Source organism: Phocoena phocoena, chromosome 1, assembly GCF_963924675.1.
Source record: "Phocoena phocoena chromosome 1, mPhoPho1.1, whole genome shotgun sequence".
Taxonomy (NCBI): Eukaryota; Metazoa; Chordata; class Mammalia; order Artiodactyla; family Phocoenidae; genus Phocoena; species Phocoena phocoena.
In genome coordinates this window covers 27,922,113-27,935,273 of record NC_089219.1, presented here as the reverse complement: position 1 = coordinate 27,935,273, position 13,161 = coordinate 27,922,113, and the positions used below count along the sequence as shown (strand labels likewise).

Below are 13,161 nucleotides of genomic sequence, written 5' to 3'. Positions count from 1 at the left end.
ACCCCAGAGGGAGGCAGCATCATTGCTCACCTGGGCCTAGTATTGGATCTGGGAACAATGGATAAAGTTCATGTCGGGGGAGGATTTAGTGTATGACATTGAGCAGATGTGGGTGCTTAAGTGATGTGAAATGAACATGTGTGTCGGTTGTGTGGGGATAAACATGTGAATGTGTATGTGAGGTTTTGTATCTGTGCAGCTTCTGTGTGCACAGGCGTCAATGTCCATTGGATGAAAATGCACGTGAACCCGTGTGGGAACAAGTTTGTATATATCTGTGCACATTATGTGATGATGACTAGCTGTTTGAGGACAAATGCCATGTGAGTTGCGTTGGATGAGTCTGCATGGCTGTGTAAGCTGCTTCTGGAGAACACGTGTGTTAAATTGTGAATAAGCTGTCTCGGGACCGGATGCCCATGTGCAAGGGAGGGATGGCAAGGGTGGAGGTTTCCTGAGGCTGAGTGATGAATCAGGGCACACTGAGGCTCCACCTGGTGACCTCAACAGACCAGTTTGGTCAGAGAGAGATGCTCCTTTAGACCTGCCAGGGCTTGGTCTCCTAGTGGTTGAGAGTGTCAGGCCAGGACTAGATCCAGATTCAAATCCTCCACCACCTGTGTGACTTTGGGCAATTTTCTTTGCATTTCTTGGCCTCAATTTCCTCATCTGTAAAATGGGAATAATAATGGCACCTACTGCAAAGGATGGTTGCGAGGCCGACACAAAGAAGTACATCTAAAGCACTTAACACAATGCCTGTTCAGTTGTAGGCATTCAAAGAGCTGAGCCTTACACTTCAGAGTTGAAAGGTACCAGAGGGTGTATGATCTGAAATGTGTTCTGTGCTTGAAAGCATCCTATACCATCCTCCAAAGTGGTCCTCCAACCTCAGCTTATATGCCTCCCTGGACAGGACACTCCCAGCTCTTCAGGAAACCCACGTCACACTTTACCAGCTCTGCCTGCTGGAGAGTTCTGGTCCAGCTGCTGGGAGTCGTTTCCCTCATGCCTTCTCCCATTTCTCTCCCTATTTCTATGCACCAGCGGAGGGGTGCTGCTTCTTGATGGCTCAATTACTGATCTTGAACTTATTGAGCATCTACTATAAGCCAGGTTTTGTTTATACAGAGATAGATCAGATGGATCCTGGTTTTCAAGGAGCTCGCAGCCTGCAGACAGCTATTTATCCTACTGTGTTGAAGTATGGGACCTTAGAGAAGGTAGCAGCTGCTTTGCTCTGGGATTGATGAGGAGGGCACGCTTAGGTGAGGTTTCTCGGAAGAGAGGATACTTGAACTGCATCAGAGGCAAAGTTGGGAGGACAGGCTTTCCATACGGAAGAATCTCATAGTCTGACTCCTCTCCCCATACTCTCTCCCATTGTGGTCCTAGCTCCTGCTAAGCCCGGAAGTCCAGCGAGGAGAGCAGGGGTTAAGAGACCCTGGCTGCTGGGGGAGGATCAGGCAGAGCAGAGGGGAGGGAGGTGCCACCTCGTCAACCTGGCAGTTAGCCAACCAACTAGCCCTCATCGGGTCCCCTGGGGGCTGGCTCTGTGCTTGACTTCCCTGTAGGAGAGGCCCAGAGAAGACAGACCCTGGTGTGGGCAATCCTGGCCCCACCTCTCACAGAGAGCTTCCAGGACAGTGTGCCAACCCAGGAGGCAGGCTTCATGGGGCAGCAAGACACCTGGGCCAGAGAGTAGCACAGGCCACAGGCCTGGCCTGGCTGAGAAGCTGCTGCCCAGGGGACCCTTGCCATGGACTTGGGATTCTACCTGTTGTTTTCTAATGGCCCTAGAAGGCTCAGGTCTGGCAGCATCCTGGAGGCCAGGGCAGCATCAGCCCAAATCTCATCGAACACATACAAATAAAAGAAGGCACTAGGGTGCTCACGTCAGGAGAAGCCAACGTGTGGAAACATATGTGCCAGTTGCCTTGAACAGATCAGCTTATTTTCTCATTGCCACAACCTTAGAAGGTAGGTATCGTTATCCCTATTTTACAGATGACCAAACTGAGACTCATGGTCACGCAGGTAGGCTGAGATGAAATGGTTGGAAGCAGATGATTGTCTTTTCAATACTGAGCAATAAGTTCACCGGGCTTTCCCTCCCGGATCCTTGGAGTTGGAAGAGAGACCACCAGCCCTGGCTGCGGGGATCAGTGGGGTCTACAAATCAAGGGCGTCTGGTTCTCTCAGATGCCATCATCTTTGGCCACCAGAGCTGCTCTGCTGTCTTCAGCATGCTTAAGGGGTGGGAGGTCTTCAAAAGGAACCTAGGTGAACAGAAAGTCCTGGGTGAAGCATGAAACAAATGAGTATTCAGGGTTTTGGATCTCTGATCCATACCTGATTCAGGTATGGCTACAGCCTCTGACTGAGGCTGTCTGAGGAACCCTCTCAAAGGCGCTGCTCCCAGATCGCACGTTTTAGTGTTTTCTCCCTGGTAGTCAGGAGCTAACCCTCAGCCCTGTGCTACTCTCCCCGCAGTACCTTAATCCTCATGACATCATGGTGAGAAAAGAGCTAGGCTTGCCCCCATTTGGAAGGTGAGGAAACTGAACTAGAGAGAGATGCAGGGACTTCCTTAAGGCCACGTGTCTAGTAACTGGTGGACCTGGGACATGAACCCAAACAGTTGTCACTTGGGACCCATCACCCACAGTCTCTCTCGTTAGCCGTCCCTGACCAGGGTCCTATAGGAGTCTAGTCCTGGGATCCTGCCTCTCAGCGGTTGGTTGGGATGACTTCCCCAAAGAAGACTCCTGGAGACCTTCAGGAGGGGGAGCAGGGACAGGCTGAGCAGCCTGAGGATTGATGAGTTGACAGAAAGGGAAGAGTGGGCCAAAAGCAGCTGGCTGTGGCTGCAGCTAGCGGGTATGAGGGGCGAGGCTGATCAGGCAGAACTGTATCTCGTAGGGCATTTGGTAGCCCTGGAGAAGCCTGAACTTTGCTTCTGGTGCCTCTGGGCTATATGGCCCCAGCTGGGAGAGAAGCTGGGACCCAGAGAGTCTGGAGGAAGAGACCTACTTGGGGCTGGGAGATTCCCTCCTCACGGTCTCCTTCTGCTCTGCAGTGTGGGGAGTGTAAATTTCCCCCCTTCATTCCTCTTTCCCCTTGCTGCCTTCCTTGAGCTCTGCCAAGGGGCACACCTAGAGAGCCCCAGACGTGGCTGGAAAAGAACCATCTTTACCTGCCATTTGAGAGGCGCTAGATAAACAGTGGCGAACAGGGCTGGGTTTGGTGGTGGGATTTCGAATACCAAATCCTCCAGGGGCTCTCTAGAGCCCTTATAGGGAAAGGAGCGGAGGTCCTTTCTGTGGGCTGCTGGGTACAGGAGTAGAGTGGAAAGTGACGACATTCATTCATGTGATAGATACTTTTTGAGCACCTGTTTGTGCTAGGCATTGCTCTAGACACTCAGAATACTGCAGCACATAAGACAGACTTAGTCCCTGCCCTCCTGGGGCTTATATTCTGCTATGGGGAAACATACTATAAACATGTAATAGATAAAGAAAATAATTTCAAAGAGCAATAGTGCTCTGAAGCAATGAAACCGGGTGATGTAGAGCGTTCCTGGGGGATGGAGTCCGACTTTAGTTAGAGAGTGGTCAGGGAGGGCCTCTCTGAGCTGAGACCTGAGAGATGAGACAGAGGAAGCCATGGGAATATCTGGGGCAGAGTGTTCCAGCAGAGAGAACATCAAGTACAAAGCCCCCTCAGGTGGGATTTTCAAAGAGATTATAGGTAGTGTGGGTTATTCACGGGCTGAGCACTGTCCAATGGGTCAGGAGATGGATTTAGACTTGGATCTTCCTGTGTCTCAAGTGTTTTGGAGCAGAAAGCCCATTTTCTGTAAAATTCCTACCCTAAACCCCTAGGAAGAGTTGATTAAATGAAGTAATAAAGGTGAATGAAAAAGATCCCAAACCTTCCTCCTGTTCTGTTCCCCCTCCCTTCTTTCCACTTTCTGGGGTAGTGAGAGGAAGAGAAGGCTTTTCTAGGGTCCTAAGGGTGGGGGCTGGGCACGAGGCCTGCCGAGTCTTCAGTGACAGAGCTGGGTAGCGAGGCTGCAAGAGGCCAGGGGTGAGGAAACCAGCCCAGCTGCGGAGATCCTGCCGAAGGCAGCTGAGAAAAGCCAGTGCTGAAATGGTCAAGGGGGCTGGGACAGCCCTGGGTGCAGGGAAAGGCTGGGGCTGAGGAGGAATTCCTATCTGTGGGCATGGGAGTGTGGGCTACAGGTCAGAGGCTCTGTGTTAGGGCCCCCCACTAGCTGGCCCCTTCACCGGGGATGGAGCCCCAGCCTCTGAGCTGCTGTCAGGATAGGGGGTGGAGGAGGACTGGAAAGGGAAACTGAGGCAGAATCCTGGCCACTCTGGTTAGGTTGACACAGGGAAAGGGGGTGGGAAGGCAATGCCTGAAACTTTGAGATCCCAAGGGCACACGTAGCTCACCCGCAGGTGTGGAGGAGCCTGGGCCTACAGCAGCAAAATGAATTCCAGGCCTCACTTGCTGTAGGTTCTGCTGTGTTGGAACTGGTGAGGGGATGACCTCAGAGGCTCCAGTGTGAGGGGACTAGAGAAGGCTGATCCACAGCAAGAGAGCAACTGTACCCTTTTGTTGCCATCTGGACCATCGTGTCCAGCTTGTAGCTCTTCCAGACAGCTTCTTGGGGGAAGGCATGAAGCAGTTAATACTTGATTTCTGAAATCTTTATCTTTGCCCAAAGCATCACTTTGTGTCAGCCTCTGAGACCCTGGCTTTTGTCGAAGGCACCTTGCTCCTTGGCTGCCCAGGTGTGGACAATCTTGAGTAAGAACTGCTTTTTTCCAGTAGAATACCTTCGGTCTTATATAGCTGTCCCAGAGATAGTAAGTGACCTACTCAAGGTCACACTGTAAACCAATGGAGGAAGTCATAAAAATGAAAATGCAAATACGGATAGCTACCTTTATTGAGTATTCACCATGTGCCAGGTGCAGTATTATATGCTTTACCTGGTTAACCGTCACATCCTTCATCCCTTTCTGATGGTGCTAATATTATCCCCATTGTACAGAAGAGAAAATAGCCTGAGAGAGGTGAATCACCTGGCCAAGTACACACAGCTAGCAAGTGAATGGAAAGGGACTTAATAGAGTCTGACAACAGAGGCTATACCAATAACTGCTTTGATCCAGGGAGTTTGGGAGTCACCTAGGTCTCCAGAAAGGAAAATCAGCTGGTTTGGCCACACAGGGTCCTGGGGGAGAGGACAAGAAACCACTGTGACTCTTTCCTCTGCAGCCCTTTTCCTTCCTCCATTTCCCATTGTTTTTCTGGAAGGTAATTGCTTGGGGCAGTGACAACCTCCTGGCGAATTACACAGCTGGTTTCCCAGTGAGATTTGTAACAACAACTCTGCCAGCCTGGCAGCCCCCAGCAAGTTCCAGTTTAAGACACTAATTGCTGGATTGTGTAGTTGGTGCTAAATTGGGTAATTTCTCGGTGACAGCATGTGTGCCACTTCTTCCAGTCCCAGAGAGATGCGAGCTGCATCAGAGAATGTGTCACTCACAGCACCCTCCTAGCCTCCTTCACTCCCCACTTCCTAGCCAGCTACAGGCAACTGCAAAAGCAGCCGCTTCCCTGGGCTCAGAGGTTCACCATCTGGGCAGCTCTCTGTGTGCTGGTGGCCTGGGATAGTAGATAGATGACTTGGTGCAATAAAAGGGGGGAAAGTAGCACCAGCACCCAGCGTTGTCAGAGGGTTTCAGGGAGCTTCCTTTATTCTGTACTTATCTGACCTTGGACTTGGAACAAATTCAGTACTCACCACTCAGGGGAAAAGGCTAAACCACACTTTGGTTACCTCTGGAGTGTGTAGTATGTGTGTGGTTCTTAGTCGTTTGTTTCCTTTTTAAAAAACAAAACAAAAAAACCAAATTCATTACTGTGTTCCTTCAGAAGGGTGTTTAATTCGTTTGGCTTCCCTGAGCAGCAGCCCCGGTATGAGGAAAGCTCAGGCCTTGGAGTGAGACTACACTGGGTTTGACTTCTGGGTTTGTCACCAACTGTATGACCTTGGGACGGTCAGCCCCTCCAAGCCTCAGTTTCTTCTTCTGTAAATTGGGAGGTGGGGATAATATCTATCCCTTGGCATAGTTGTGGGAATTAAAATGTCATAAGTGAAAAGGATCTTGTTCTTTATAGGCTCACATCCACTCAACAAACACCTGCCATCTACCAAACATTGTTCTAGGAGTGGGGGGGGGGATAATGCAGTGAATAAGATGGACGAAATTCCTGCACTTACATGGAGCTTACATGTTCCATGTAAGAGAGACAGACAATTTCTGAATCACACAAATTGACAATGGTAATGATAGAAGAGCTATAGAGGTACACAGTGCCTTGAGAGCACACAGCAGGGGTATCTGACCTAGTCAGGGAGGCCAGAGAAAGCTTCCCTGAGGAAGCAACAACCGGGCTGAGATCTGAAGGGTGTGTAGGAGTTAGCAAGGCAGAGGTGGACGGGAAAAGCTTTCTGGACGGGTGGGGGGTGGGGAATACGCCCCGTGATGGGAGAGATCATGGGACTGCAGAAAGACTGGCCTGGCTGGAGCAGAGGAAGCAAGGGGGAGAGTGTTGTGAGCAGAGTTTGGAAGCCCAGGAAGAGCCAGAGCCTGCAGGCCTTGTTGGATGGGTTAAGGCATTTTATCCTAAGAACATCAATAAGCCAGTGAAGAGTTTTAACCACAGAAGTGACATGATCAGATTTGTGTTTCCAAATGACCATTTGGATTGGAGCCGGGTAAGAACGGAAGCAGGGAGACCATTTAGGAGGCTTTTGCAGACGTCCAGGCAGGAGATGATGTTCTGAGGTAGTTGGATTAGTTAGCAGTGTTTTCTGCTGCAAATACAGAAAATCTGGCCAACAGTGGTTCAAATAAAGAGGAGTTTATTCCTTCCTACATTTAAGCCTGGAAGAAGGCAACTGCTTTATGTTGGAGCCATGGCTCAGTGACTCCAGGGCCAGCATGTCTGTGATTCTCTAGGCCTTTCTTTCATGGTGGCAAGACAGCTGCCCTAGCTCCAGGCATCATGATTGTATTCAAGTTGAAAAGAAAGGGAGGAAGGATGGTACTTGCAAGCCCCATCCCTTTTATTATAAAGGCAAAAATCTTTCCCAGAATCCCTCATCAAATTTTTATGTATATATCATTAGCTACAAGTGAATCATGTGGCTTCTAGGTACAAGGGAGGCTGGGAAAGGGGAAAGCAGGTTGAGAATGCGTTTTGGCTAGTCAGCCGACAGTGATTTGGTGCATATGGAAATAAGTGGGCAGATCTATTTTTAGGAAGCAGAATCCATAGGACTTGGCGAAGGATTGAATTATTAGTCCCCTCCTCGCTTGTTTTTCCTGCCTGTGGATTATGTTTAGTAATGGGGTGGCAGCAGAAGGCATGTGATCATAAGTGTGATATATAGGAGGAAGTTTATATAATTGAATCTATATCAATTAAATCTTCTCTTTAGGAAATCCATAAATTGGATATCTTCTTCTCCCAGTAATTTGGATTTGATTGTATTGTTTAATATTTGGACATTGGGGATTTGGGAAGTCCAAAATGAAGGCTTCACATGTGGGATTATATTGTGTAATCGTTTAGAGTTTACAGAGTGGTTTTGTATCGCTTGATACTAAAATCCTTGGAGATAGGTGAGCAGGTATCATTAGGCTTAGAGAGGGTAGGTCACTTGTCTAGTGTCACACACTTTCTGGTCTCAGGGCTTGAGCTTTTTCCACTAGCGAGTACTGCCCTGTAGGACACGGGTAAGGGAGTTGGGGGTGGCTTGTCTGGAGAGAAGCAAACACAGGGACCCATCTCCTTTGAGACCAGAGCTGGGAGGACATAGATTGATCCTAAAGAGACTGATAAGATCTTGATGAAGGTTTAGGGCTGGCAGCAGCACCTGTGTGGTGGTGGAGGAAGGGGGGAAACCTGGGAATGCCCACCATTGGTGTGGACATTCCCAGGTTTGATGTGGCCACAAAGAAAGCAAATGGGATGGTCTGGGTTTCTGTCAAAGTGGCCTTTTGTGCTGTGAGTCTCAGACATGGATCCTGCCTGGGGCAGGAAGAGGAGGACCATGCCATGGATGAAAGACCAAGCTATCAAAGCTTCTTTCCAAGGTGGGGAGATGCTTCTAGGTGCTTTTCCAATAGCTGCTTGAGAGGCCATTTTGGTCTGAAGTCCCCTCTGCTTCCCCAGAGGGGGGCAAAGGAGGAGAATTGTCATCTAGAGCCAGGCAGTTAATATCTGTGAGGTGCCCCCCACCCCGAGTTCCCCTCCAGGCAAGATAACGAACATCTTCTCCAGCCCAGGCCATAGGGTGGGCCAGGGGCTGGGCATGTCCTACCTTCCCCTCTGTGGAAGATTCCCAGGAGACTTCACAATCTTCCTCATTGTCTCACATCCCTCAGGGTCAGGAAGTTCTTCTTGTTGTCTGACTGTGTCTCTTCCACTACTATTAATCATGTCCGCAGAGCTAGCTCCTCCTGACATCCCTGTGCCTAATAATGGCATCATTAGTCTTCCAGTCACGGCTGCTGCAAACTTCAGAGTCGTCTTCCTTTCTGACTCTCTCCCATCTCTTCCCAGTGTTTTCCAAACCCCAGTGTCTGCTGGAACTCTCTCAACCCACGCCTCAGAATTCCTTATTTGCCCAACTCTTCTGCCTTTATGCCTGCTGTTCCCTCCACTGGGAATTCTCTCTTCCTTACACACAGCCATCTTGTTCTCCATCTTAAACACACTTTTCTCTGGGAAGTCTTCCTCAGTTTCCCTCTATTGGATCTGCTCTTGCCCTCATCTTAACTGGCCTGACATTTTGGTCCCTCTTTCCAGCACAGTCATTTATTCATCTACTTAGCGAACATTTATTAAGTACCAGCTCCGGGCAAAGCCCCGAGTTAGGTGCTGGAGATCCAGTGATAAATAGAGGTTGGTTCCTACCCTGCAGAAGACCAGATTCTAGTTGGGAAGACAGAAACTGAAACAGACAATTTCAGTGCAGTGTGATAGCTGCTTTCATGGGAGGAACCCAGGGTGTGATAAAAACCCAATAGAGAGGCATAACCCAGAATAAGAGCACAAAAAGTCTTCGAGGGAAGGTGGGCTTAATATGTTTAGTTAGCCAGGGGAGTTGGTTGGAAGGTGGATGAAAGGAGATTCTAGGAGGAAGGAGCAGCTTGTGCAAAAATACAGGGACCTAAAATAACCCTATCACGTGAGAGATTGTTCCCCTGTTAGACTACAAGCCTCTCGATGACAGGGGCCACACTTAAATCACCTCTATACACTTCTCATTCCGAGTATTATTATGGTAGCTGCTCAACAAATATTTGCGGAATGGAATCATATTTGAGGGCAATGAAAAAAAAAAAAAAAAAATGCAGTGGCTCAGCACCATGGACAGATCACACAGACACCTGCAGTTGGAGGTAGTCCAAACTGTAAGCTCATTTGCATGCATTTGCATAATGAAGCCAACTTCATTTCTCTGGGGGTCCAAAGGCTCTGCATCATGGGGGATCCAATCAGTCCTGGTTTGGGGGGTTGGGCAGGGAAACTGTCAAGGCCTGAGACTGGTCCTCTGAGGACTCCAGGAGAATCTCTTTTCCTCTTTGCTTACCACCCTTTTCCTTTTGGTCAGGAGCCAGTGGTCCTGAGCCTTCTGAAGTTAGGATTCTGCCTGGCGGTGGGAATCCTGACACCAAGGATGGGACAACCCGGATGGTGAGTAGTAGGAGACTCTGGGAGATGGGGTTCTTTTTTTTTTTGGAGATGGGCTTCTTAAATCAGAATAACCTGGGTTTGAATCTTGATTCAAAGTGACTCACCCATTTATCGGCTTTGTGACCTTACCATTTTGAGCTCAATTTTCTCATGGGTAAGTGTGGATAATGTCTACACATAGGATTTCAGTGGGATTAGAGAATATTAGGTATGCACAGTACCTGGTACATAGCAAGTGCTCAGAGATGAGCTGTGAGCAGGATTTGGAAGAAGCCATCCCCATGGTGGGTATGGGGAGGCAGTGGAGGGGAGGAAAGGAGGAAGAGCCTTGGAGGTGCTGCTGTCTGGAGTCTTTGAGGCTGTCATCACCTCATAGTCAGCAGATGGCCCAGGAGCCTGGTCTGGGATGAGAGAGGGCGCCGTCTGCCAGCTCCTCAGTCCCTGTCCCTCCTGCTGGCACCCCCTCCTGCCGTAGCTCCTGTCCTGGCAGCTCTGGAGTCCTGATTGGAGGCAGTACTTGCTGAGAGCTGACCTCTCTGTCCTGTAGTCTTGGCAAGCCTGGGATGGGGGCCAGGAGCACTGGTTCCAATGCTTTCTCTCCATCACCCCCCTGCCCTGCCAGCTCACTGTTCCTGGGAGGAGGAACTCCTGGGTTTTAACCCCAGTTTAGGATTCAGTTGCTGCTCGAAGAGCCAGCATTCCTCCTCTTTATGTTTCTCCTCCCTTCGTGACTCCCCTCCATTGGCATGGGGGTGGGTGGTAAAAGGCAAAAGGGGAAATTTCATCAGGGGATATTTGGAACCCGGAAGAGGAAGGCGGAGTCATCTCAGGTTATCCCTTCCTATCTCAGTCCTGGGTAGGGGGGAAGGAGAATAAGCCTACAGCCAGATAGAAGGAGCTGGGTGTGGAAGGAAGCAGAGGGGTTTTCCTGCAGAATCGTGATAGATATGTAGATTTGGGTCCAGTGTTCTCTTTGGTTATTGCTTCTGGGAGCTGTGACCCAGAGGCCTGACTCTTCCTAGCAGTGGAATTGGGTAGGGATGAGACACAGGTGTGGTGCTGGATCAATTTGCCTCATGTCAGCTTGTTAAAAGCTAGTTCACCTAATGGCTAGTATGTTTGACTGTTGTTTTTATGTCTGTATTGGTATCTTTTTATTTTGGGTTACCTAAGGATTTTTAAAAACCCATTTGGTTGAGGGCGTTTCCTCTTGTGAATAAGTATTTATCATATTTGCAGCATTTGATGAATGATGACGTTATTTTGTGCCCTTGTGAGCATCTTTGTCTAGTAGGACTGTTTTAAGGCTTTTAAGCCCATTTGTGGAAAGATAGTGGAATCAATCGCACTAAATTGGTAGGCACTACCTAAAAGGATATGAGAATACCTAATAAAAGGTAGTTTCAGGTGACGTGGCCTGTCGTTCAATCCTAATCCCACTGCTCCCTGTTTTTCCAGGAGGTTCCTGGGGCCTGGCCCCCAGCACTATGAAGAGCCCTTGCTGAGGCCATGAGGGGTTATCATGGCGACCGAGGCAGCCATCCCCGCCCAGCCCGCTTTGCCGACCAGCAGCATATGGACGTGGGCCCCGCTGCCAGGGCTCCATACCTGCTGGGCTCCGGGGAGGCCTTCTCCACCGAGCCCCGCTTCTGTGCCCCAAGAGCTGGCCTGGGACACCTTTCTCCTGAAGGGCCCCTGAGCCTGAGTGAGGGGCCATCGACAGGCCCCGAGGGAGGGCCGGGAGGGGCCGGGGTTGGGGGGGGTAGCAGCACCTTCCCCAGGATGTACCCTGGCCAGGGCCCCTTCGACACCTGTGAAGACTGTGTGGGCCACCCACAGGGCAAGGGTGCCCCCCGCCTGCCTCCCACACTTCTGGACCAGTTTGAAAAGCAGTTGCCCGTTCAACAAGATGGCTTCCACACGCTGCCATACCAGCGAGGTCCAGCAGGGGCCGGGCCCGGGCCAGGGTCTGGCACTACCCCGGAGGCCCGCAGCGAGAGCCCCAGCCGCATCCGGCACCTGGTTCACTCTGTGCAGAAGCTGTTTGCCAAGTCCCACTCTCTGGAGGCGCCAGGGAAGCGGGACTATAATGGGCCCAAGGCTGAGGGCAGAGGTGGCTCCGGCGGAGACAGCTACCCTGGCCCGGGCTCTGGAGGCCTCCACACCTCCCAGCACCACCATCACCACCACCACCACCACCACCAGTCCCGGCATGGCAAGAGGAGCAAGAGCAAGGACCGCAAGGGGGATGGACGGCAGCAGGCCAAGGCCGCGGGCTGGTGGAGCTCCGACGACAACTTGGACAGTGACAGCGGCTTCCTGGCCGGTGGGCGGCCCCCTGGGGAGCCTGGTGGTCCTTTCTGCCTGGAGGCTCCAGACGGGTCCTACCGGGACTTGAGCTTCAAGGGGCGCTCGGGCGGGTCGGAAGGCCGCTGTCTCGCCTGCACTGGCATGTCCATGTCACTGGACGGACAATCGGTCAAGCGGAGTGCCTGGCATACCATGATGGTCAGCCAGGGCCGGGATGGATACCCAGGGGCCGGGCCAGGCAAGGGGCTCCTGGGTCCGGAGGCCAAGGCCAAAGCCAGGACTTATCACTATCTGCAGGTGAGGCGTTGGTGGGGGCGGGGAACAGGGTCCTCAGCCCTCATCAATGTTGTCGCCCAGGGAGCTGTGGAAAGGGTTGGGTGGGAGCCAGCTATTCCCAGGATGGAGGGTCTGGAGTCAGGGAGGCTCTCCCCTGCCTCACTGTATTGCCTTGAGCCCCTTTGGGGACCTCAGTTTCCCTGTTTGTGCAGTGAAGGGGCCCTTCTATTTTGAGATTGTATGTCAGTGCCGGGAAGACTTTTCCTCTACCTGAGGTTTTGGACAAGCTGTGCTGGCCTCTGCCTCGTGAGGCTGGAGGCGGAATGAGGTTGAGGATAGGCAGTGAACAGGACAGTGTGGTGCGCCCTGCCTGTAGCTTCCCCAAGATTGGAGGTCAGCCGTTGGAAAGCAGTCCTCTTGCCCCTTAGGCCTTCTCCAGACCTCCTTTCTGCCCACACCTGGGTGGTCCAGATATTGTTTGAATGTGAAGGTCAGTTATTTCCAGAATGTGCCTCTGCTGGTGTTTGTCATTCTGGGGAACCTGCAGCAGGACACCCGTGAGGCTGTGGAAGAGCCTGGGAGCCTGTCTTACGGGATTCCCCAGGCTGGGCTTCACACAAGTCTGAGCTCCAGACACAGCAGCAGGCCAGGGCACACTGTCCCTGTCCTCTTCTACCAACTCTATAGTGTCTGCAGTTGAGGCTAAGAGCTCTGAACCCTTCTCCTTATGGAGCCTTCATCCATCTCTCACTGTCCCCTCTCCGTCTTCCTATTGAGATGGGGTCG

The 13,161-nt window shown here is 51.2% G+C and overlaps 1 protein-coding gene across 1 annotated transcript in view; it reads left to right on the top strand.

Moving 5' to 3' along the window:
- Positions 1 to 11,298: 11,298 nt before the first annotated feature.
- The window catches only part of DLGAP3 (DLG associated protein 3), a 37,643-nt gene continuing 35,780 nt past the window's right edge, over positions 11,299 to 13,161 (top strand). The window contains exon 1 of the mRNA XM_065888204.1: positions 11,299 to 12,396. Within this exon, the coding sequence (XP_065744276.1) occupies positions 11,299 to 12,396 (1,098 nt within the window). The remainder of the gene's footprint in view (positions 12,397 to 13,161) is intronic.